This window comes from Girardinichthys multiradiatus, chromosome 4 (assembly GCF_021462225.1).
Source record: "Girardinichthys multiradiatus isolate DD_20200921_A chromosome 4, DD_fGirMul_XY1, whole genome shotgun sequence".
In the NCBI taxonomy this organism is placed as follows: Eukaryota; Metazoa; Chordata; class Actinopteri; order Cyprinodontiformes; family Goodeidae; genus Girardinichthys; species Girardinichthys multiradiatus.
The window spans coordinates 23,895,271-23,922,291 of NC_061797.1; the positions used below are offsets into that span (position 1 = coordinate 23,895,271).

Below are 27,021 nucleotides of genomic sequence, written 5' to 3' on the forward strand. Positions count from 1 at the left end.
TCAGCTGTTTTTGTCTTTTCTGTTGTTGAGTAATTAAAAAAACAAATATTGTTTTATAAGCTCTTCTTTACCTTACAGTCATAGTTAAAAGAAAGTGCTCTCTGTTAGTCTCAATTTCATGCACCAGAACCTTATAAAGTATCTGGTTCTAAAACATTTGGAAGTGTACAAAAACACACATTAGACTGTCCTGATTCTTTATTTAATAAAGAAGAAACATGAAAAAAGAAAAATTAAGCACACCAAATCATTCAGTATCTCATGGAACCAGGTTTAAATCCAGTCATTTGAAGTAGTTATTTTCTGGAAGGCCTTTTTTAACATCTCACACCATTGTGGGGAAATTGTGGTCCACTCTTCTTCACGACATTGCTGAGATGATTGAAGTGTGCAGGTATGTCCCTCCAAAGCATTTCAGTCAGGTGGAGGTGTTAGATATAGCATGGACCTTTATAACATGTTGTGTAGTAGATTTTCCTTGCAGATTTGGCATTATCGTCCTATTATATAAATCAATTTTGGGTCCAGTTGTCTGATAGTTTCTTATTTGACTATAGAATGCTTTGGTTTATAGAAGGGTTCATGGTCAGCCCATAGGTGTCCATATCAGACAGCTGCAAAACAAGCTGAAATCATCACCACTCCACTACCGTGCTTATCAGTAGTTGTGCTGACATTCTGCGTTTGGTTTCAACCAATCATGGCACTGTGCTGTATGGTCAGACATCTTTACTTTAGACTCACAAAGGACACTGTTTCAAACTTCTTGTGCTCCATTCAGATTCCAATATGCTTAGTCTTACTGGCATTTTGTTTTTAGAGAGAAGAGGGTTTCTCCAAATTCATACAAACAAACCATACTTGTTCAGACTTTTTACTATTGTACTGTCAAGAACTTTAACATTTAGTATGTTAACGAGTACATGCAGAGCCTGACATGAGCTTTTGGATCTTTTTGCAAGTGACACAGATTGATTTCTAATGGCTCTCCTTCTTGCCACTGTTTTCACACACTGGTATGCACCAGAGAAGAAAAGTGGCAAAACCCATGCTGTTAAAGAGGAGGTCCCATTGCTGCTGATCGAATGCTTTGTCAAGGACATTTGATTAGCAGCACTGGACTGCCTTGATGTTGGATTTAAATACATTTAGAACCTGGGAAAGATTGAAAGCCTTTTTTCAATGTCCTCATTCAAATCCCTGGTATTGAAAAGTGTTTTTTCTATTTCTCATGTCTGCATCCATCAAAGCATCTCTAACCTTGGTCTGATTTTTACTAGACTCAAAACAGACTGCATCAAAAAAACAAAAGCATACCATTTGTTAAAAGTGGTTATTCAGTACTGACGCTTGTTTTTGGTAGAGAAAATAATTCAGATTTTACATTTGCCCTGATGAACACCAGTCGGAGCTGATCAAGGGTAATGCCTGAAAATGTCTATCACTTGGCAATAAGTTGGTGCGCCGCTAGTTATTAAAATACAAAACAGCAAAAAACCCAATAGGTTCCAGGCACTTTAGGTAGCATATTGGGAAAAATGCAATGAAGTGCTAAACTTGTAGCTTCCAGGACAGTAAAGTTTTTCAAGTGGGATTCTATTACAAGTCAATGTCTTACCTGCAATACAATATTTGTCTTAGCATCTTCACTTTGATACGAAATAAATAATTGTTTCCAGCTACTTGCAAAACAAAAAGGAGCTTTTGGGGGGCCTTCGTCGACGGACATAGGTCACTGGCCTGGTGCCCGTGCTGCTCCTGGGTGGGCTTGGGGGCTCGGGGTTCCTGGGGCGTATCGCCCCCCGGGCTGGGGTCCTGGCTGGGCCTTGGGGGTCTAGGGTCCTGGCGGGTATGTTGCCGGGGTTTTGGGCTGGTGCATGCCCGGCCCTGGCTCGGGGACCTTTGGTGTATCAGTGGGCATAAGGGCCTCCGAAACTGGCGGGTAGGTCCCATCTCGTTGCAGGTGCTCCTTCCTTCAAGGAGCACATTCTGCTGGGGGGGTGGAGGGCCTGGGGGTGGGGGTGGGACGGGGTCAACCTGGGTGTCCAATGTCTTATGTGCTCTAGGAGTTGTTCGAATGGTGGGTGTAGGTTTCCTTCTGGGGTGGGGATGGGTGGTTGGCCTTAGATGGTTGAGGGCATTAAGAAAATTAAAAGCGAGAAAAAAAACCAAAAACAAAAAAAAAAAAGGAGCATCTGCCATGTTAAAATTCAAGTCAAAGTTGTTTTTTTTTGTGAATATGCTTAACACGTTTTGCTGTACACGTCATGTACTGCAAAACTATGTACCATAGTTTTCCCTATTAACTATAGAGTTAATTATAAACAACCACTTAATGTCAAAATAAGAATGTTTTAAATAATATTGGTTTGGATTGGAATTTACTGAACATGGCAGAACTCCACTTGTGTTTCTGGCCTAGTCTGATAAGTTGATGAAAACTCATGCTTCATTAACCCTCAGGATGCAAGTAAAGTTATCACGATATTGACTCCTTATAACCTCAACATAGAACCTCCTGAAAAGATTCAGATCTATTGCTTTGAATGATCTGCCTCAACATTGGTGCCGAGTCGGTCACATGTGAAGGCTGATGTGGTGTCCATGCTCCTACATGTAAGTAATGCATGGGTTTTATTGGTTTATATAAAATGTGAAGCAGATTATTTTAATGCTGCAACTGAATTGCATATTTCAGCTATCGCAAATATTGGGGTATTTGTCTTATTAGTTCTTCAACTCCCTCTTATGCTATCATTTAAATGAACAAAAAAAGTAAACTATGTGCAATGCCAGGAAAGTGAGAAAACTATGACAACTATTGCCAGTTTGAAAATACCAGACATACAAATTTCACTTTTAGATTTACAGAATTTACAGCTAGAAAAAACGATTAATAGGCCAATATTTCACATGGCCGCCATAATACAGACTATAGGTCAAAACCTTCTTCCAGAAAAAAAATTTATTACCTTTTGTAAACAAAGTCACTTAAGAATCAACAGGTCTTAAAAAATTCAATAAGTTGCCCAAATTCACTTGAATCCTACATGGATAAATAGTCTCCCAGTTCTTGAAAATCTTTTAAGGAAAGATTTATTTCATCTTAAATTGCGTAAGACAAAGTTTTGTTTAAAAAGTAACTACAGTTCTGCAAAAATGTATTGAAGTTAGATGAAAAAGTTTCCTTCATATTGTGCTTTTCACCTTTGAACCAGTGTGACGCTGGAACACCTTGTAACTGAGCCCTCATTTAAAATCATCTGCTACAGCGACAACACAAAAAGCAGATGCTGCATTTTACAAAGAGATTTATTTAAAGACAGGCTCTTCTGGAACAAACACTTTTATTAAGCAACATCAAATAAAAAAATATTATTGTACAAGTAAAAAAAAACACAAACTATATAAACAGCTCAGAATAGAGCAGTTTCAAGTTTATTAGCTGCCCTGTGTCACCTGAAATGCAGTTGTTCTAGAGACATGTTAAAAGTACATAATATTTGTAAAAGTTAGGCCTCTTTGCTTTTTTGTGTTGTTTGTTTGTGCAGAAATGTTTCGAATAACTTTAAAAGCTAAAATACGAGTGAGAACAGTAATGTACACAAAATATCTACAGTGTTTATTTACAATCAAGTAAAGTTTTTATGCCGTACGACAGACTTTGACCACACGAGTACTTCTGCTGGAGCAAATCTACACAACAGAACCCCCTCTTCGTTTCTAGTTCTTGAACATTTGCTTTAACAAGCCAATAAGGACGAAGACGCATGAACAGTAAAAAATGTACAGCGTTGGTTCACATCCGCTTGGCCACCCGTTTGATCTGTTGAGTTGTTTTATAGAAAACGGATTTGGGTTTCTGACGTTCAAGGATGCTGAGATTTCCCTCGGAAATGCTTCTCCCAACTCTGCGGGGTTTGTTCTCTGAACCTGAGGAACACAAATCAGGCAGGTCAAGAATAACCAGAGAAGAGCTTCGTCACACCTGATGGTGGGTCTGCGTAACAATCTAATACTAGTCGATGAACAACAAGAGGAAATAAACACATGGTGCAGTGGGCAGTTAAAGATGCACCGGAAATTTTTTGATAACCAAGTCAGTTTGCGCTAACCACGACACTTTTCAGTTTAGAAGATGTTACAGCAGAAATATTCGAAGTAAATGATTCCGTAGATCCGTGAGGTGTTTAAATTTGAGGTCAGAGGAAGCACGAAAGCTTGAAGATGCTATTTAAAAGGAAGTTGTGTCAGTTGTGCATTCAGGGTGCTACAAGAGGAAGCTTAACCTCGGCAGGTGCAGAACACTTTAGACCGTTGCCACCTTTAGTCAGCTCGTACCAAACTTCTTTAGGCTGCAAAAGGAGCCTTCTAACACGAAAGCTCAATTTGTAGTCACAATAGGGATGTTCCAACGAAATGAAAAACTGACCTAAAGCTGACCTCTGCAGATTCCATCAAGGCTTTGAACTGCCACCTAAAAGTTGCTATCATTGGTTGTATTTTTCTATTTTGGCATTTACCTGTGAAACGTTGCACTCTGAGAGGCCTCTGAGGAACGGAGAGGTCCTTCTTTATCCGCTTCGGAGCCGGGAAACCCTGAAATTCTTCTTTGAAGTTGCTACAATTAATAAGACAAAATTAATTAGTCTGTAGACGTTTTTCCTTTCTGTAGGGTTTATATGCAGGTTACACATATTGAGTCTCATCTGAGAAAAACTAAAGAGGAGAATTACCGGTTGTATTTACGTTTTCCTTGTGCAGCTGACGTCATGTCCATGTAGGTCGGGTGGGGTCGTCTCGCGTCTTGCAAAGGAGCGATATGTTGTCTACTGAAGAAAAGCTTATATTAATGCTAATGTTTGAAAAAAAAAAAATAAAGTCAGAAAACATCCCTTTAACATGAATCAGAAACCATATTTGTTGCTGCAGCTGGAGATCTATATACCAACAAGGTGACTCCTTCAACAGACTTCCAGGTATTACACCAAACATGTTTTAGAGGTCGTTGTTCCCATTTTTTAATACTTACAGCTGCGAAAACGACTGGCTTTAGTTATAATACACTTTTTAAGCTAAAGTTTACATTTGTACATTTTAATAATATATAAAAAGATTCCAAATATCCAACATTGCTTGGACTACTGCAGGACATACAGGGGTTGGACAATGAAACTAAAACACCTGGTTTTAGACCACAATAATTTATTAGTATGGTGTAGGGCCTCCTTTTGCGGCCAATACAGCGTCAATTCGTCTTGGGAATGACATATACAAGTCCTGCACAGTGGTCAGAGGGATTTTAAGCCATTCTTCTTGCAGGATAGTGGCCAGGTCACTAAGTGATACTGGTGGAGGAAAACGTTTCCTGACTCGCTCCTCCAAAACACCCCAAAGTGGCTCAATAATATTTAGATCTGGTGACTGTGCAGGCCATGGGAGATGTTCAACTTCACTTTCATGTTCATCAAACCAATCTTTCACCAGTCTTGCTGTATGTATTGGTGCATTGTCATCCTGATACACGGCACCACCTTCAGGATACAACGTTTGAACCATTGGATGCACATGGTCCTCAAGAATGGTTCAGTAGTCCTTGGCAGTGACGCGCCCATCTAGCACAAGTATTGGGCCATGGGAATGCCATGATATGGCAGCCCAAACCATCACTGATCCACCCCCATGCTTCACTCTGGGCATGCAACAGTCTGGGTGCTACGCTTCTTTGGGGCTTCTCCACACCATAACTCTCCCGGATGTGGGGAAAACAGTAAAGGTGGACTCATCAGAGAACAATACATGTTTCACATTGTCCACAGCCCAAGATTTGCGCTCCTTGCACCATTGAAACCAACGTTTGGCATTGGCATGAGTGACCAAAGGTTTGGCTATAGCAGCCCGGCCGTGTATATTGACCCTGTGGAGCTCCTGACAGACAGTTCTGGTGGAAACAGGAGAGTTGAGGTGCACATTTAATTCTGCCGTGATTTGGGCAGCCATGGTTTTATGTTTTTTGGATACAATCCGGGTTAGCACCCAAACATCCCTTTCAGACAGCTTCCTCTTGCGTCCACAGTTAATCCTGTTGGATGTGGTTCGTCCTTCTTGGTGGTATGCTGACATTACCCTGGATACCGTGGCTCTTGATACATCACAAAGACTTGCTGTCTTGGTCACAAATGCGCCAGCAAGACGTGCACCAACAATTTGTCCTCTTTTGAACTCTGGTATGTCACCCATAATGTTGTGTGCATTTCAATATTTTGAGCAAAACTGTGCTCTTACCCTACTAATTGAACCTTCACACTCTGCTCTTACTGGTGCAATGTGCAATCAATGAAGACTGGCTACCAGGCTGGTCCAATTTAGCCATGAAACATCCCACACTAAAATGACAGCTGTTTCAGTTTCATTGTCCAACCCCTGTATATAAATAGCCATGATACGATTCTTACAAAACCAAGCTGAAGAAAACCTGCGTAACAAAATCTGTCTGGAAAATCTTTTATTAGATTTTTTTGTTTTGTCTTTTATTTACATTTAGTTCATTTTCACAGTTTATAGGGGTGCCATTCTTTCCAAGTCTGAAAAACAGGATAAAAGCAATGTCAAAGTTCCATTTTTAAAATATCAGTACATTATTTAGCATCAATTACAAATAGTTTTGATTTGCCATGTCGTGTTTAAATTCTTTTTGGACTGTGTGCCAATAAATATAATCTATCTACATGTGCATTGGATTCCAGTTGTGTGAATAGATTTATTGCATATTCCAGCAGAACTGGAAACTGACTGGACATGACATTTATTCTGAACTGTGCAATATAAATAAAATGAATTGAATTGTTTTTACCGTTCCGATCATCCATTGTAAGGTGGCTTTCAAAGCGTTGGATGTGTTTATAACAACTGGTTGTGTTGTGAACTGCTCTACCATCTTTTAGTAATAAAACATTTTTTATGAGCCAAAACATTTGTTCTGTTTTCGAGGTTGGTGAAGATCAAATTTCTCCACAAAAATCCAATAATTCCTGTGTCAGTTTGCCATTTCCAGCTGAAGATTTGAACAAGCCGCCCTTTTCAGCAAATTTAAGCCTCTTCATCCACTCTACCAGAATGTAAATCCACAGCTGGTGAGAATACCCAGTGTTTGCACTCTAGTTCCAGTCTTGCTTTGAATAAGGTTTGGAGGATTTTACACTTTTGGATGATTTGGTGGCAGTACAGACTGAGAGCTTAGAAACATTCAGATGCCTGCCAGAAAGATAATTTAAGCTTTGAAACATTTGATGGAAAAAAACTCAAGAGAAGTCACTGTGAAAGGAGGAAGAAGAAGTGGAAGGAAGAAAGGAAGTAAAGAACAAAAGGATGGGAGACCAGCCACATGAAAGGAAGGAGGATACAGGTAAGGAAGGAATGAGACGTATGAGGAAGGAAAGACAACGGTCGAAGTAAAGAATGACAAGGCAGGAAAAAATAAAGGACTAAAAGAGGGAAAGGTAGACGTGCTGAAAAAGAGAAGGACAAGGACGTACATAGGTCAAAAAAGAGAAGGGAAGGACAGAAGGGAGGCAAGAAGAATAGAACAGGAGGCTGGACAAAAGGATGGAGTGTAGGTAGAAAGGACCCAAGGACTAAAGAAGGACAAGCAAAAGGAAGGAGGGAGACAAAAGAAAAGAATGAAGGGGATGAAGACAAGGAAGGAAGGAAACAATCACAGAAGGAAAAACAAGAGGGGGAAATAAGTAAGGGCACAAGGAAGAAAAGAAAGAAAGGAGGAAGGACATACGGAAGGCAGGAAAGATGGAAGGAATTATACGAGGAAGACAGAAGAATACAATGAAGGAAGGACTGAAAAAGGAAGATACATTCAGACAACAGGATACCGGGATAAAGAACAAAGTCTGGAAATAATAATATTTGTCTTTACACCGATTTCCCTTTTCCATAATTATCTAGACCTGGAAAATACTGAATTCAAGATCCATACTTCTCAATCCTGTAGAAAACCCAGATGATTATTTTCTTACCTTTTTGCAGCAGTCTGATTCTCCTCTGTTGCTTTGTGTGGATGACTTCGCTGGCTGGAGCCTGAGACATCTGCAGACGTTGATGCTTGACATGGACTACCACAGCTTATAATGATGGTCGCATTGCTTGCAGTCTGATCATCATTGTCAAGGACTTCAAACGTCATGTTTGGATCCATGGAGCTGGAGCAGCCAAGAGGTGGCTGAGCAGGTTCTGGTGTGCATTGGAGTGGGAACATGCCGTCCTCGAACTCTTGAGACTTGACGACGCTTAGTGGGCTTTGTGGTGGGAGAAATGTGGACAGATTTCTCCTGATGGGCACTTTTGGAGGCTTGTCTTCTGTCTTATCTTGATGAACTCTGCCATCTAAGAATGAACCCAAAAAGCTTAACAAGAACCATCAAATTAAATAGACATAAAATGCATTAAAGTAAATAAGCACACAATCTGAACAGATCCCAAACAGGTTATATGACCTCTAATATGAATAACAAATCAGTTTAGGCACATTTGCATTCAAAATCTGATAAATTGAGGATTATTTGCTTGTGCAGATAATGTAATGGCCTATTGTGGTACAGAGAGCTAAACAACCATTCAGTCAACTTTCTATATTCACAGCTTCAGTCACCAACTTTTGGTAGGGCATGAAAAAGTCTGAATGTCTGGATACAAAAAAATCAAATAAAATTAACAGGAAAGCAAACAAAATGCTCTAGAAATACTACAGTTCACCATACCCGATCCGTAATCAGTCATAAGTAGTGAAGTGTCAGTTCTGGGCTTTAGGGGTTCAGTTTCAAATGTCACTGTGTAAAAATAGCGAGAACCGTTTTCCTTAAGTTATACCAACATGGGGTCACTAATGTCAGATTGGCATGAGGCCATTACACATTATAGTGCCCCGCTCAGTGTTCAAAGGCTTTAAAATATCAGAGCAGGGCTGTGACATGCATTATTCACCTAACAAGCAGTGCTTTTTAAAAATAGATCAGGAAGCAGGGCGTTTACAAGCAGCATTTGTTTTTGTTGCTTTTTCAAAAACATTTTCTAAACTTTAAACAATTACAATTATATGAAAGATTTATAGTTACTGCAACAAAATTTATTTGGATAAAAAGAGGTTTTTCCTTTTAAACTTGGAAAAGAAAAACAGTACGAATGTTTAAATGCTGACATTGGATTCTTTATTATTTAAACTAAGAATTCTGGGCAACATCTATCCAGCAATTTTAATAGAAAACTAGCAGCTACTAAAAGTTGCTGGGGTTGCAGAGCAGAAAGAGGGTAAATCACTGTCTCTGCATTACTTTAGGTGCACCATAACACTCCTGGCATTTCCTGCAAAGGTGTGGTGAGGGTGGGGGTAGGAGGAGCGCTAAAAAAGGAAAAATGCCAGCACATAAAGGAAGTGAAAACACGAAATGCAAAGGTGAATGACTGATTTATGCTATTCCCCAAATATCGAATGCAATTTTTAGAAAACGTGAGTCATACTTGAGACAGAGCTCCGTGTGAGGAATCGGTGACAAATAGCCCTTTTCCTGTGGCAGAGGAGATGTCCCCAGGAAGAAATGGCAGCAGAGATTCTTCAATCACATATTTTTGGCTAGTAGGGGATTAATACATGCATGAGTTGCTATTTCTGGTGGGAGCTGCACTGAATTAGGGTCGCCTGGTTGCTGCTGCCTGTTTTTTATAGTGCGCCGTTTCTGGTTGGTGGAGCAGGGGAGTTTACGTCTGTTGACGTTTTTTCCTGCCCTGCTGTGGATCTGCATTTTCATGAATGAAGCTCAAGAGGGATTGGGAGGGTTAGATGCTAGACAGACAGAGGAAAAACATTTGAGGATAGGATGAAAAGAAATGCAGTGGGGGAGAAAATAGAAAACTAAATGTGTCTGAGGCAGAAGGCATAACTAAAATGAAAGTAGGTAGAGGCAAATGAGGCAATTTAAAGGTGAAATACTTATTAGAATAATACAAACGGGTAAAACAGATCCCGAGGCAGATAGGTGAATGAAAAATCATAGATAATATCAGGTAATGATTGTTTCATTGAAAAGCAGTGATGCTTCCGTCACAGCGACCGAATTTGTGGAATTTGCTGTTGTAACAGAGTACGCGAAGAGTTAATGTTCTTTTAAAGCCACAACGTCACTAAAAGCACTGAAATTTGATTGGCTTTACAAGCTGCCTGGGTGGAGTCATTTCTCATAACATGCTGCAGTGACTACAATCAGGCCTTGTGGAAGCAGTGAGGCACTGATCAAAAGCATCAGGATAAAAAAAAAAAATCAGGAGGAGTTTGTCTGAATAATAAAACAGGCATCATCAGTGAGAATTATTTTTACATATGTGATAAAGCTGGTCTGCATGTAAAAAAACTGCAGCAACTTAGTGCGCATTTTCATATTTGTAAGGAGGTATGAGATACATGCGATAACAGTAGCTCAGTCAAATGATGCTTTAATTATAATAATCAAGAAGCCATAAATGAGTTTCTAACTGGGCAGTTCACACAGCAACATTTTTAAGAGGTGGTAATGCTAAACTATTTATGAAAAGACAGAGCTACTGATTAGACCACAGCGAACACATGAAATGTCAATTAAAATAATTTACAAAAGCAGGTCCTGCATACATGTTATGCGTTCTATGGAGAGAAATTATTCGAGAAGATGACAACTATCAGCACAAGATGCGGTGGAGGTAATAGTTATTTAAACCAATGCTGATTTTCTAAGTTTGCTCATTTATAAATGTAAACACAACCTCTGACTTTGTTTTAATCCAGGAAGGCAAAAAAAAAAACAACAACAAATAAAATAAACATTGGTTTGCATACCAGACAGTGAAAGTAATATCTGAACCCGTATAACAGTAGCTATGAGCCCATCAGTCGCCCCCGGTTTTGGAGCTCTATGCAAAGTCTTGGCTCATGAGGTGAGAATGATCATGAGAAAGTTGACAAATCATCCCACAGCTACTCGTTAGGTGCTTGTTTATGATGTGAAAGCAGTTGGGCCCACAGCCACCAGGAACACCATTCGTGACCCACTTTGTCATAACATTGCAATGTTGCAGCCTCCTGCAATAGAAGGACTGTCTTGGGTTTCCCAGGTTTGTTGACCGATGTTCTTTAACAAACCCTTATGCTGACATGAAATTACTCAGAGATGGACACTATGTAATAATTAGACCACTTCTGAGGGCAGTTGTTTGATTTCTTTTTAAAATTATTTCTTTTATTATTTTATGTGTCCTGTCTTGGGATTTCAGCCATACCATATAGAGAAGCTGGTTGCCCACATTTGAAGATTTGCTCTACAAAACAGATATCTCAATACAGATTCCCAATTGTATGAAGGTAGAAGGCCTGTAACACACAGCACCCAAGAGCAGCAAAGGACAAGTGGACAAGGCTCCGGCAGGCCGCAGCCACTCCAGGCAGACCTACACAAGGCACCACCCCAGGGCAGCTATATGCCCCACACAAAGGTAAATTGCACCGAAGCAGCAGCAGGGTGAGAAGCAGGGCGAACTCCCTGGTGTGTACATACAGTTTTTCATTTCTAGTCAACTCTGGTCATCTGGCAGAAATATTTTCTCCTCTTCATGTCACATTTCCCTCAAAATATCTCAATAAAACGTAGACCATATGCCGTAAATATCATTACCACCAATTGAAATGGTGATATTTCACAAACGTTTTTCTATAAGCTTCCCAAAGGATCTCTCTGTACAGCGCACTCTGAATAAAAGTGCTTATGAGTTTTTACCTTGTTTCATTATTCCAGTTTTGGCCTGGAAAGAATGTCTACAGCACAGCCATAAATCAAAATATAGTACGTGAATGACGTTTACTGTGTTTTTTTTTAGTACTCTGAGCAACTTCTTCACAGCTTTAAAAAGGACTAAGTGAAATTTCAGGCTTGCACATAACCATTTCAAATATATATGGCATTTTATTAGTACCTTATGATTTAAGAACTCTGTTTCCATCTCTTAACGTGTATTTGTACAAGTGTGATGGAGTGATGAAAAGGTGACAAGGGGAGTGTAAATAAGAGTAATTGAGGGGACGAGATGATTAAGAGGTGTGCAGAGGTGTTAGGTTACCAACTACAGAAATTTAGCAGCAAGAGAAAGGAGGACATCCATTTACCTTTAGGTGTTGGAGCAGCACTGCAGAATAAGGCTCCTTTAGTTTGCCTCTCAGCACCTGAGAATCAGAGAATAAAAACAAACAAATTCAACAAATTACTGCTGCTACAATAAAGCTAGACACAAAAGCTAAACAATCCAAACGCGATTTGGATTCTACTCTTTAAAAAAGTCGAATCAGTAAATCCTGTGGGGACCATATGAATGTAAACATTAACAGGCTCCTGCATGGTGTTTAAGAAAATCCCATCTGATGCAAAAACTAAAGCATGGCGTGAGTGCAGCACAAGTGTTGAGAACAAAGAAAAAAAAAACTAATAGCTCAGGAGATTTTTGCTTTATGATCAAACATCTTATCTCTTAAAGTTTAAATTATGACAAACAACAGGCTCCAATTAATATCCTTATTTATATTTCATTGGATCCTTTGTTGTACTGACATTTAATTTAATTAAAAGTCAACAAGAAGCATAGTCAAATAAAACAAGCAAACATGGGAGCAGAGGGACAGGTGCAGCCTCTACTTCTCACCAAACAACAGACACTATCGCAGTGAGCACCGCTGGCCAGCATTAGTTCATGCTCCACTGTCTGCCATATCTTATGTGTCATGAGCGGCTGGTGCTGCTAGGTCGGGCAGCGATAACAGTTAAAAATTAAAATTGGAAGATGCAGTCTCATGGCTCCCGCAAAACACACTAGGCCCTGGACCAATGCCAAACACACCCAGTACTATTTTACTCATAAACGGGACAGCTGACTTTCATATTGAAAACTATTGTGAAACATCCAGATGTCATGCTGAAAACATTATTTACAACAGTGCAGGTGGTCCTTTGGATCACAAGCTGCTGTAGCCTAATATCTCCTTTTGAAATGTATCCACCCCCGCAAAAAAAAATATTGGTAAGAATTTCTTTAAATTGCACAATATAGATCTAGACGTAAGTTGTAAAGCCAAACTAGTATGTGCACTAAAGAGAGATGGCGGTGAAGAGCAGTAGACAGAGGTGGTATAATGAGTTTTGAGTTTTTTTCTGTTGCATTTCAGCCAAGAGTGTTTAAAACGTGCCGTACCCCGGCTACTTCTGATGGGAAACTGGCAACGGCGGCGAACATAAGGAACTAATCTCTGGAACATCTGGAGCTCCTCCCAACTTGAGCTTTATGAGTGAAACTATAATGCATAGAAAAAGCAGATGGAGTTGCCAGCTTATCTAATGAAACATCGCAATGCCCGTTTCTGTCCAGACAAGTTTAATATTTTTTAATCGTCTACAGCAGGGGTGTCCAACGTTTATGTGGCCCCAATCCAATGACAGTACATATTTGACCCTTCGGCACAGGTATTCGTCTTTTAACAATCGTACATTTGTCTTCTTTTTTATTTAACAGTAAATAGGACCACAGGAATTCAGCAACTTTTATGCAAAGGCAGACCTGGGTGCACCAAAGTCTGCATTTCATTGATTTATTAATCTTGGCTAAATATAGAAAACATTTTCAAATTAAAGGCGACCCACATCTTGATGTTTCCAGGCCAGAAAAATTAAACTGCAGGCCTTGCTTTTAATAAGACAAACCTACAAAACCCTTTTTTATATTTAAGCTGTGTAGATCCCTTTCCTACAAACATATACACTACTTAATTTGTTTCACTAAAATACTGCACGTTAAGTTTATTGTTGAGCAGGTAAAAAATATATTCACTAAGCTTTTTTGAATATGAATCTGTGCTTGACATGCTGCCTTGACATGGTGAATTAATTTAAAGAGATTGTTCTTTGTTTGTGCTGCACGTAATATACGGTTGACAGTAGATGCTTCTGGTAACGCACGTCATTTCCTCAGGCATTTAAATCTGCAGTAATCAAACCTCTTATATTCATTTATACAGAAAAGTGGAAAGCGGAAATTGTTTAATGAACTTTATGAACTCAGTGGAAGCATTTGATAAAGGAACCAGAGGGAATATTCTTCTAATATCTTCAAACTTATTTCCTAACCATATGAAAGTAGGCATATTTATTGTTTTCAGTTTAGTTTTTGATAAAAAAAAGTAGCAAAAACTGAAATGTTCACATGATGAGCACTTTGTGATCATGCGTTCCTGTGTTTCTTAAATTCTCCAGCAAATAAACATTTTTCTAAGTCAAGTTATGTTAAACTTTAGTTGTGAAACAATTACTTAAGAGATACTTTAAGCGAAACCTTTTCCTTGATGACGTGTTTGCTTCAAATTTCCTGCAGGCTAAATATTCAGGATGAAAGGACAGAGAGAGAGAGGAAAAACAGAGGATCATAAAAGTATGCTGACTTACTGCAGGGGCTACTCTGGTGGTATTGCAGATGTGAGAAAGTCAGGAAAGGAGCCAGCTCGCCGTGGAGCCTAACTTTTCTTGCCCCACATGTCTCCAGTGAGTCGTCACCAATCTCTTTACTTTTCACCTGCTGCCGGGTCCCTTCCTGGTCTGCCCAGACCACACCTCTCTCCCGTAATACAATGTGCTCCAGTTCTTGGTTTTCCATCTCATCTGCTAGACTGACCAAGCCAGCACCATGTAATACAGAGTACTGCTTACTGTAAGCAGGCAGCAGGATGTTTACCATTCTGAAATGTAAAAGCGAAATGATATTAACACATCTGTAATTAAGAAGTGCATTTTCCTGTAATACAGTTATAGATCAGAAATGGTAATGGTCAACCTACTTCTGCATGCGCTTATTTTCCTGATCCTGCAGCGCAGTGAGCTCAACCACCTGCTTGATGCGCTGTTCGAGATCATTCACCTGCAGCTCTAGTCTGTGGCGACACAAATCCTTCTCTAATAACACCTAAAAACGACAGAAAAAGTGAGTTCAGAGAGCACAAACAATGTGGCAAAACTTTCAAACACAAAAAGAAACCGAACAAACTCTCTGATGGGCAGAATGAGAGAAAAGTTTAGTTGTAAATAATTATACTAAGGAGAGGACAAAAAGTTCTGTGTTCATCCATGTTTCATCAGAAAAGTAGACAGAAAGGGAGGAAGGAGAAAAAAGGAAAAAGTGAGAGAATCGTGACGTAAAGAAACTACGAAGCAACAGCAGAGAGAACATTTGACCGCTGGGTGCGTCATTGTTCTGGGTCAGTTCCTGGAAGAAAGGATAAGGAAGAAAAAAATAACATGGACATGGTTTTAGGTAACCAGCTGCTGTGTGAAGACTGAGCAAAGGGTATTGATTTATTCTCTTCCCTGATCCATGAGTGAGCTGGAGAAATAAAACAAACATGCTTCTAATTACTTGGGAGAACAGATGGGAAGAAAACAAAGACAGTCACGACACCAGTGGAGACACAGCCTACCTTTCAAAATAAACAAACAAAAAACAATAAGCTATGCTTTTTGACAAAATGTGACCCACATTATTAGGTTTTTCTTGGTATCTAATCGTGTCCATTTGCTCTCCTACATTTCATTCAGTCTACATGTTATACAATTACACATTTAACATACCTTACAGTTTACCGTTACTTATCTGTTTTTCCCAAATGGCCGAAAATAGCCTGGAAGCATTTTATCACCTTTATAAAACAGCCTTAAACAGGCTTCGGCAGGTTTACAGTTTCAAGGTATAGTCTTAGCAAAAATCAGTATGCTATACGGAGGTTTTTAAAGAGTATGGCTTTAAAGCCATGAACAATTTCATGAAACCATTTCTACAGTTTAAAGTCATTTATTAAAGGAGCTAGATAAAGTGTCAGACTGAGCGGTTCTGAGCCTCTCTGACCTGTTGCTTCACAATGCCTGTCAGCTGGCTGAAAGAAAGCTCCTACTGTCAAGCTGTGGAAACTAAAGGAGCACTACGAGTGGCCTATCTGTTAAAGAACTGACTGTAGGTTGGCTACCGGAGCAGATAGCCTGACTAATTACCCACATTATATACGCTTTAACATGTGCTACAGTATAAATAGCAGAACAACAAAAAGATTTATATAATTCTGTGCAACAGGCACTTTAAAACTACTGCTAAATTCAGTAGATATTTATATTTATGCTGAAGTCTTTGTATTAGAATCAAAACAGACTGTACAGATAATACTTATAATTGTAACAATTAAACTTCTTTAAATTGTTGAAGTAGGAATTATTGTTGTTCTGTTTTAATACAAATTATACACTGTAAATAAAAATTAAAGGAACACTTTTTAATCAGAGTTTAATGTCAAGTCAGTTAAACTCCTGTTCTGTTCACAGATAAGAGCAGCTTCACTCTGAGCTCATATGACGAATGTTAAAGGGTCTGGAGAACCTGTCTGCAACATTGCTCAGCATGATCGGTTTGGTGGTGGGTCTGCATTGGTCAGCAAATAATGCAAAATTGGAGAGTAGTGTGAGAATGTAGCGAAGAGGGTGAAAGTGGTCATTATGTCCTCCAGCAGCCCAAGCCTATAGCAGCATAACTACAGAGATAGCTCAGGATAACCTAAGCCACTCTAACTATAAGCTTTATCAAAAAGGAAAGTTTTAATCCTAGCCTTAAAAGTAGACGGGGTGTCTGCCTCACAGACTAAAACTGGGAGCTGGTTCCACAGGAGAGGAGCCTGATAACTAAAGGATCTGCCTCCCATTCTACTTCTAGAGACTCTAGGAACCAGCAGATCATGTGGCATAATTTCTTTCCCCAAAACATTACCCATTCCATATCAGTGGGAATCTCCAGTATCTTTTTACCCAATTTAAATGTGTTTTCAAAGTGTCCCTTAAATTTGTTGGAGAGTGTATAATGAATACACATTTTTATTTTAGGTTTATTGTGTAATTATTGTGATATTGGGGTATTTTTATTCAAGGTTATCATACCATGATAATCTCTAACTGGGGCATTGCAAGTTTTGATAACAAAAAGTATTTAGTATCTTTACAATGGCAGAAACTACAGTGTAGTTGCACAGGTTTTAACCTAAACCGCCAGGTAATGATGTTTGTAATGAACACAAAAATGTGTGGAAAGTCTTAAGTTGACCCATGTCATAAAATAAACTGCATTACCAATTTGCCATATCAACAGATGTTAACAGGTAAAAGACTTACTCACCTCTGAGGTCTGATCAGTTGACTTCAGCAACTTAATGTCATTTTCAACACGATGAAGCAAGCCATCGTTTTCCATAAACTGTGCCTCTGCCTCCTTCAGACGTTTAGATATGTGCTGATGCTGAGTGCGTAGACTGGCAATCCTTCGTTCGTGCTTACAAGTGGCCTGTTAGAACCATAAAAAAAACATTTAAAACAACGTTTTGACGTTTACTGCACATTTTATGCTAACAGGTTAATACAACATTATAAATTAAGGCATTTGTTTGGTCTGAAATAATGTATTTGTGAATTATTTTTAAAAACACTCAAGAATTCTCACAGATTAATTAGTTTTGGTAACGGCGAACCTTTCCAGATAATTTTGGGGTTAAAGTTTTTAATCCTCTCAAATGGCAGAAGAGCCATAAAAACCTGATAAACAATGCCTTCTTTCCTAAAGAGCAGCAAATTAAGAGGCCAACAGAACAGAAAAGTGAAACGATGACTTTGCAGCTTGGAATCCAAAAGGTTCATGCTGTGTATGCATCAGCTACCTTCTCCATCTTTTCTTTGGCACAGAAATGTTGGACCTGCAGGTTATCCTCCTCACTGTAGCGCTGGCGCAGCTCATTCGCCTTCAGCTGCCTCTCAAGATCCAGCTGCTCTCGCCTGATTTGGGCCCGGCTGGAGAAGATGCTCCCCAGAGCTTCTGACACTCTGGATGAATGAATGTTTAGTTTTAGTATGTTTTATGCATAAAGTTTTGCTTTTTATCAAACTTTTAAAGAAAGTGGTCTAACACCAAATAGTTTGGCCACAACCTTTTAGCAAATGTAAAAAAGAAACTGTTTTCATTCAACAGCCGGCAAAAGGTATCAGTACATGCTTCAAAGGCTCAATGCTAAAAGGTAATTATATTGCACTCGTCTACTAAGCTCAACAGGAAATAAATTTATTTTTTGTGAAGCTGTAGTGCCTAATTTTTAATTTTTGGTGTAAAGGAGTTATTTGTTTAACTCTACTTTTGTGAGGCCCTGTGTAGCACCTAAAAGGATAGAACATGTAAAAAACGTCTTATTGCCACTTCCAGGCATGGCAATAACATTTGTGCAATCTGATCAAGTCTGGAGGGCGCTGAATACAGATGTAAACACACAAAACAGATTGAAACAGCATCCTCCACGCCACCTTCTGAGGTGGATTTTTTCTGCACTAGGTTTGTGATTTGAATGCAAATCTCCCCAAGGCCACAAGCCTTTAGGCTATGCTTATCGTTTCAAGATTGTGGGGAGACTGGTGCCTATCTCCAGCAGTCACTGGGCAAGAGGCAGTGCGCACCATGTCACACCAGGTCACACCAGGTCACCAGGCCATCATGGGCCTGTGGGGGGAAGCCGGAGTACCCAAAGAAAACCCAGGCATGCATGGGGAGTACATGCAAACTCCATGCAGGTAGAAGCATTGACAGGGGTCAAATGCAGGACCTTCTTGCTGCAAGACAACAGTTCTACCAACTGCACCACCATGCAGCCCCAGGTTGCACAATATATTGCAGATTATCACAATATTACTGTATACAGCATCAATATCGCAAAGGACTGCAATAAATGTTAGCTAACTCTGCAAGTACCGTGTATTTAGGGTCTTTATTCCAGTAAATTAATTTGGGGGTCTTGTTGTTTAATGCAGCAGAAAATGTTTTAGGAGCTGGTTAAGATGTTCATGGTAGTCATTAAGAAGCATAACCAAGTAGCGAATCAGCAGATATAGTCGACTTTCTCAATAAAACCAGGCTGTCGAGATGAAAATGAAAACAGTGAATTTTTTTTCCCAGTTCCTGCGAAGATTCTATGCTTGGAATGGACTGAAAGCCAAAATATATCAACAGTTTGATTAAATATTTGTTTAGCACAAACCGTATCGTTATCATGACATTCACAAGTATTACTGAATACTGAATATTTTCATATCGTCTTTGCTCCGTCAAGTAGCTCTTAGGCTACAAATCATTCATGGTACTTATCCCTCATTTCACATCTGTTAAGGAGTTTTGCACCCTAACTCAATCATATGAGCCATATTCATTTGTAAACCATGCCATAGCACAGGAAACTGAATGTATTAGCAATTTTTTACAGAAATATTAGCATGAGGCAATACTGCATGAGGTGATTGTGGATTTGCATGTACAGCGGGTAACAGAGCTGATCATTCAGGTCAGATTTTATTTATTTTATGTTATTGCTAGTCCTGGATAAGGGTTATTGGTGAGACTGAGTCCTATAAAAGGCAAACAACAATGTGATGTGAAACCGTTGAACAACATAGCCAATGCAGGTTCTATCTTCCTGCATTGCAAGCTCTTTGGAAACTGCATGAATGAGTTTTTACCACAACAAACTGAAACAAATATGAATCCAATATTTTTATTTAAGCATTTCTAAGACAAAAACAAGAAAGGCATATACTTGTACGTGGATCACGTAGATGAATTACTAATATTGATGAGGCAACATATTCTTATCTGCAGCTTCTTGAACATGCCACTTGTATTCAAACTGAGCAAGTTAGATATTTTTAGCTGTATGATGCACATATGTATTCCTAAAATAGAGGTGTGCTGATTGGATGCTGTCTAAGACAGCATAGGACACAGGAAAAGCATGCAGGTAAATAAGGCTGGAGAGCTGTCGCTGAAATGTGACTGCACTCCTCAATGTAACTCTAGTGACGTAGGAGACGCCGTTGCCTTGCTAGACTGTTGAATTTTTAATAACGTGAGAAGTGTGCAGCCTCTATTCACAGCCTCTCTCTGTGCGAGTTGTGAATTCTGATGCCGGTGAATGAAGTGTGTGGGAGTGAGGCTCATTCAGCTTTTCCCTCATACCCCCCCTCCAACCCAAATACCCCGACAGATGCCACTTCATGCCTTACAGACAGCCAGATAAGATGTGGCTGGTGTGATTTAAAGAAAAATAAACGTGAATCATTGGTACTGAAAAAAAGGACACAACCGTTCAAGATTAAAACTCTACATTCATTCATTCCCTGCTGCATAATCGTGACAGACAGGAAATGAAAAAACAGGGAGCTCCAAATTAAACTGCATTTTCTTTCTAAACTGTCAGTTGCAACAGTTTTCAATCCTGATCCTGTGGCCTCAGAGCACAGCTGTCATTAATCCAAGATGGAAGACATGCGTGTCTAAACAAGAACACAAGAAGCTTCATGACCTCATCACTATGCTGTAAACAAATGTTATTAAATAGTAGCAATTAAACACTGAAACGATTTTCATTTCTGCTAAACTCTAAATAGAAATCTTGTAGCCAATATATATGTTTACACACAGTGCCTCACATAAATATTTAGATCTCTTAAACATTTTATCATGTTATAACCAAAGTTCAATGTTTTTTATTGGGTAGATCACTGTAAAGTGTAAAGTGGAAGGAAAATGTTACATGGCTTTTATATGCATGTAATTCTGTCCCCTTTAGGAGTGATTCTCCAACATAAAATCCATTGCATTGAATTCAAATGTAACCTTATTGGTAAACAGAATCTGTCTTTATGTAACTTAATCACAATATAAATACAGCTGTTCTGTGAAGGGCTTAGTGGTTTGTTAGAGAACATGTGATGAAAGTTTAAAGAAGGTTTAGGGAAACAACATCTAAGGTTTTGAACATTTCATGGAGGTCTGTTCAATCTATCAACTGAAAATGGAAAGACAATGGCACAACTGCAAATCTATGAAAACATTTCTGTCTACCTAAAATGACATAAGTACACTACAGTTTTCCGATATTTATAGATAAAAAAATTTTTTTTGAAAAATGTGCATCATTTACTTTCCACTTCACAATTCTGCAGTACTTTGAGTTCCATCACATAAAATCCCAGTGGAATAGATAGACATTTGTAGTTTAGAGCTGCTACACAGTTTTCATTTCTATATTACATTTGTTTTCTAGCACAAATTTCAAAAATGTATACATTTTGTAATAAGCTTTTATAACATTCTGGGCACCTCAGTATAAAACCTTTTCCTAGCTTGCTTTTATTATTTGCAAGTTCCTCAAGTCATGCTGAGGCCTGCCTCCGATTCTGAATAACTAAATCATCTCACCGTAAGTATAGATTCCTGAAAGCACAGGTTGGGATCTTTGATGAATTTGTTATGATTGTAGAAGTTCGAAAACTACATGCGCCAACCTTTTGGTTTGCATCCAAACCAGACTGGGTTTAAGATTCACACGTTTAAAAACCCTAATCTGAGAGGCTTTGGAGGCTAAAAGAAAAATAACAAAATGGTCCTGTTTAAAATTTCTAAATGAATGTTTATCCATCAGTAACTCAAAAACCAAACCGACTGAAGAGCTTAACAAAAATTCAAGCTGTTATTTGGTAAAATAAAAGATGAACAGCAAAGTTAATTATAAATAAACCTCAACTTTTTAGAAATTCAGAATTATAACTTTTAGGTAATGGAATATAAATCCAGAAAAGTGCAGAAACTTGAGCCTTTTTCCTTAGAAAATGATAAAGGCAAATTCCATACTTTTCCAGGACTTACAAGACTGCTCGGAACCCTGGAAGCTTCAAGGGGATACAGTGTAAAAAAAATCAAAGGGAATGAATACTTTCGCAAAGCACTGTATACATAAATTTTACAGTATAACACAATTGCATCCCAGATCTCAACTTCTTATTTATGTCCTGGTGAATATTCCTGCTTTAAACCTAATGCAGCATTATAAAGATATTATCCTAAAGGGTGTAAAAAACCAAACAAACAAACAAACAAAAAAAACAAACACTTAAAGCAGGACATTTACTCTGTACTTTAAATCTGAGGTGTACAATAGAAACAGTTCATCGGTTCGTGGGCAGCAAGGTTTCAGCTGAAAGCTTTTGTGCGTGTTTTGTCTTAAATCAATGTGACTTGTTATACCCACTAGGGCAGCATGAGGTCATCAGCAGAGGTGGGCCGTTTTCCAGGAAGAAACAATTCTCCAAGAGGACTAACCGTCAGGTTCGTGTGGGAGTATTTCATGACAGTAACACAAATAAGTTGCTTAAAAAAAAGGAAAATAATATATAACAAGAAAACTATATAGTACATGCTGTCCTCATAAATGCTATGTGAATTTATGAAGGCCAGCAGATGAATCATTCTTTAATGGACTTAGATGAAACTACTTGTATACAGCAGAACATAAATTATACAAATAAAAATAGTCAGTCAGTCAGTCATTTTCTACCGCTTATTCCATAGTGGGTCGTGGGGGAGCTGGTGCCTATCTCCAGCAGTGTATGGGCGAGAGGCGGGGTACACCCTGGACAGGTCGCCAGTCCATCGCAGGGCAACACACAAACAACCATGCACACACTCATTCACACACCTAAGGGCAATTTTAGAGTGACCAATTAACCTAACAGGCATGTCTTTGGACTGTGGGAGGAAGCCGGAGTACCCGGTGAGAACCCACGCATGCACGGGGAGAACATGCAAACTCCATGCAGAAAGACCCCCGGCCGGGAATCGAACCCAGGACCTTCTTGCTGCAAGGCAACAGTGCAGCCAACTCAAAGAAAAATATTAAATTTATAATATTAACCGGTATATAAATACACACACAGAGTCACTAATAGACTACAGTCAATTTCCTGAAAATTAAGTGCCCCAGCGGACAGCGATGTCAGATATAGTTGTCTTTCACTGCAAAGTGAGGAAAAAACAGGAGACGGCTCAAGTTTACTACAAGTATTAGTAAACTGTAGAAAGTAACTTAGGTATCACATTTAACTCTCCTTAAGAGTACTGACAACATACTCTATTTTATAAACAAACAATTTCATAAAGAAATATTTTAATTCTTATTAAATAGTCGTTAATTTAGCAACACATATCAACTGTTTCTTGAAAACCGTAGTGAGCTAGTTGTGTTGCCAGAGTTTTTTTCTATCCTTTATTTTTCTAGCTCGGGGTTCCTAGGGGCACATTCGCAGTATGATGTAAGGATTGTATATCCTGTTGAGACTTGGAAAAGCTTGGGAAAGAGCTAGAGTAAAACACAGAAGGAAAACCTCTACTTCACCTCATGGGAAGTCTTCTTTAACTGCTTCAATGATTCTAGTCCAATCTTCCAAAAAAGGACTGCTATTTGCACGTGATCAGATGAGATTTTCTTTCTCAAGACAAAAGCATTTGTGTATTGGTTGCTGCAGAAATACCTTAGTTACACCAGTGGCACAGCTCTCCACATGCTCTTTGTGCTTGAATGGGTGTCTACATTCCAGTAACGGGGTTAGCCATGAAGGATTTATGACTAGCCAAAAAGTGATGTGTTGTGGGTTTCACTGGGAATCAGACATGCTTACTTTTTAAACTCCGCTTGTTTCTGGGAAGAGGTCACGTTGGAAGCCCCAGGCGCTGCATTTTTCGCCTCGTATTCTTTTAGTTTCTGCTTCAACTGGAGAATCTTAAGAGATGCAAAAGAGCATAGAGAACAGAGTCGGAAACAAAGCACCGTAAGTGTCCGAATGCAAAACAAATGAGGGATATTCTACTGAGTGTGGCCGTGTTGGTGGTCTCTCATTACCTCTTGCTGCTGCTTCTCACAGATCACAGCATATTGACCAATGTGGCTATCGAGACTCACAACATTACTTTTGAGCTGAAAGGCAAGCATTGGCAAAGAAAAAAGTAATGCTTTCAGAGTATTTCATAAATTTGCTTACAAGATTCATTGCCATTGTGTCACCGTTAACTGTGTGAAAGCTTTATCACTGACCGAGGACTTTATCTCCTTGGCCCTATTGGCATATTTAAGTGTGTTTTGGGTGTCATCGTAGGATTTGGATGATGGGCTAACATTGGCAATCATAACCGTTCTGCAGTTGCCCCCCAAGGAGTCTTTAAGCAGCCTCGTCAGCTTGCTGTCTCGATATGGTATATGGGCCTTCTTACTCTGAAACACATAGAACCAAATTAAGGATTAGTCACACAGCATCTCTTCTAGTTCCCTTATAGATTACACAGAAGAGCAACAAGAAAAAAAAAACCTGAAACCCACAGAGATTTCACTGTGTTCACTTAGAAAATATATCAAATAAATGTTTGACAGGAACAAATACAGAACCCAGGAATTCCCAGCTCTTGTCAAACAAGACATAAATCAAAAAAAAGAAAAAAAGGAGGAGGTGAAATCATACAAATAAAGTGTCACTTAACGTGCATTCGCCATTTGAACCTCAACAAAAGGCATTGTTGTATTGCACTGTTTGGTGAGAACCAATAAACCTAACTGGAAACACAATTTAGTATAGAGTGTACAGTTTCAAGATAGAGTATTCCTGCAGCAGTCTGTAAAGTTAGCTCAGCCAATAATAATGGCATTAGATAAACTACAACTGCTTAGGTGAGTCACACTGTCAGTGGCACTGGGACTGCAAAAAATCAGTTTAAGATACCTTAGTAAAGGAGAGTAAAATGATCTCATGTGGTGGTCAGAGCTATGCATGTCCTCTGTGAAAAAAGTATCTACATCTAGATTAAAAGACTATAGCTGGAACTCTAGTCAGGTCCACAGAGTTTTAGAACAAATGTGGGAAGATATCCACTTTAAACAAGAGCAGACTTTCACTGTCATTCTGTATTAGGCATCTAAAATAACAGTTTGAGAGCAGCACTTGTACATTTATGACATTCCACAGATGACTAAAGCTTTGTTGTGACTGCACAGCGATTTCAGCTTTTATTAGCCCACCAGTGCCAGATTTCATTGTAATGCATACAATGTTAATCTTAGATACACGCCCGCCGCCACCAAACGAGGCCCTTAGTGACAAAAAGCTTAAGCAAATCCCAAAAGACGCATCTTTTGTTTCTGCAGTCAAAACACTACATTCTTTCAACAAATGTCATCTGTTCCAGCGGTTAACCAGACTTAACAATAATTCCACAACAGAAACACGGAGAACTTTTTTTTCCCCACATCAGAAGACAGGACAATTAGTGGAGTGATTTAATATTATTGAAAAGAACAACCACATGTAAACCCTTTTAAAAAAGGACTCACTTTTTCCATTCACACTAATAAATAATGGTGTTTCTGTGTAATTGCAACTGATACAGGTCCCATTTCTCGTAGATGTGAAACACTGGGCTTGATTGAAGAACACGTGGTGGAGAAAAGGAGCGCTTCATCAGATGTATCGGCCTAACCATGGCCACTGCCTCAGGCAAACAACTTGCAACAGAAACCTCTGTACATACAGCATAAAATAAAGATGACAGAGCCAACAGCCCGGACAGAACAAGCATACATTCTTCAGCTCTCTGAAATGAATGGCATCTCAGTCCAGAAACAAGGGAGGAAATTCCCTCCTGTAAACACTGAATGCAACATGAATTTCTTTGGACCAATAACCATGAGGGATGGGGTGGGAAAGCTGTGGTTGGGGAAGTATGAATCCATGACTCCAACTCTTCAGAAATATGGTGGGCATAACACAACAGCAACTTGACCGTGCTGGTGAAAGAACACAGACTCGACCCAAAGAATGAAGCAGCAGCCTGTTGAAGATGGATAGCATTTCAACATGGCCGTGGTAGTTTTGCACAGCACTTCTTAAATGCATGCCGCCTGCTTGTGTCTTGTCTCTTGAAGCTGGTGTGTAAAATGAGAAGACTGCTTGACGGGTTAATGTATGCAACTGGAATGAAATAATACCCAAATACTCAGTTGACTCTGCCCTTCTCAGGCTCCATGTTTACTACTGTAGTGAGAGCAGATAACTTCATACAACCTGAACCTTAACTGGTCTAAGCAAGTCATACTCCCCATTAGTCAGCTACATACTGAACAAATACATAATAATAAAACATGTTCCATCAGTGGTTTGTGATGGCCTTAAACAGTAGACCTTAACAGTAAAATTGCTAGATTTGCTTGATATTTTCTTTCTTGTCAAATGTACATAGAAAAATTTAACTTTGCTTGAGATGGTTTAAAATTTGCAGTTGATCTTTTGCTGAACAACTGGAAAATAAATATTTGATTAAAAATGTTTTAACTGTAATTATTAACAGATCCCCAATCAGCTGCCAATGTCTCAACTAGCATAGCCAAAGAAAACTGAAAGGATTTACAGTTTTCAAAAAATGGTTTTCCTAAGATTTAATCAGCAGCTAAGAGACAAAAATCCTTAGAAAATGGCAACAGGTAATAAACTAGATTGATGAAATATATTCAACATTGCATGAATACATACATTATTTACATTAAAATGAAAATTAGAATTGTGTTGGTAATTTTGATCGCTAATTCCCTTATTTTGCATTTTAGGGAACAACAAAGTATAACTTATGATCCCCTTATCTGTATTACTGAGAAAAAAACAGTCCCAAAAAAGCTGTGTGTTAGGGTGATCAACTAGACAAAAATTTTATTCTCTTTCATGTGGTCATTAGGCTTTTTTTTAGTAGTAGTTAATTTATGAAAATATGGCGAAACACAAGCTCACCTTTGGGTCTGCGAGGGCGTTGATAACATTTCCCAGGGCAAGGAGGGAGCGGTTGATATTAGCACCTTCTCGTAGGCGTGCTCCCTTGGCGTTGGTGGCGCTGGCCCTCTCTGAGCCGGCGAGGTCAATCAGGCTCATTTTGGCTATGCAGACGTTAGGGTTTAGGCTGGCTGTTTTGTCCTGCTGCCTCAAATATATCTGAGAAATTATATATATATATATATATATATAT

The 27,021-nt window shown here is 39.0% G+C and overlaps 1 protein-coding gene across 1 annotated transcript in view; it reads right to left on the bottom strand.

Moving 5' to 3' along the window:
- Window positions 1-3,294: 3,294 nt before the first annotated feature.
- kif18a (kinesin family member 18A) overlaps window positions 3,295-27,021 on the bottom strand; it is a 32,800-nt gene continuing 9,073 nt past the window's right edge. Inside the window, exons 6-18 of the mRNA XM_047363502.1 lie at window positions 26,790-26,987; window positions 24,056-24,232; window positions 23,864-23,938; window positions 23,643-23,743; window positions 17,810-17,972; window positions 17,275-17,439; window positions 14,906-15,030; window positions 14,517-14,806; window positions 12,197-12,253; window positions 8,031-8,397; window positions 4,737-4,829; window positions 4,524-4,621; window positions 3,295-3,933 (exon numbers count right to left, since the gene is read on the bottom strand). Coding sequence (XP_047219458.1) covers window positions 3,800-3,933; window positions 4,524-4,621; window positions 4,737-4,829; window positions 8,031-8,397; window positions 12,197-12,253; window positions 14,517-14,806; window positions 14,906-15,030; window positions 17,275-17,439; window positions 17,810-17,972; window positions 23,643-23,743; window positions 23,864-23,938; window positions 24,056-24,232; window positions 26,790-26,987 — 2,043 coding nt within the window. The 3' untranslated portion in view covers window positions 3,295-3,799. The remainder of the gene's footprint in view (window positions 3,934-4,523; window positions 4,622-4,736; window positions 4,830-8,030; window positions 8,398-12,196; window positions 12,254-14,516; window positions 14,807-14,905; window positions 15,031-17,274; window positions 17,440-17,809; window positions 17,973-23,642; window positions 23,744-23,863; window positions 23,939-24,055; window positions 24,233-26,789; window positions 26,988-27,021) is intronic.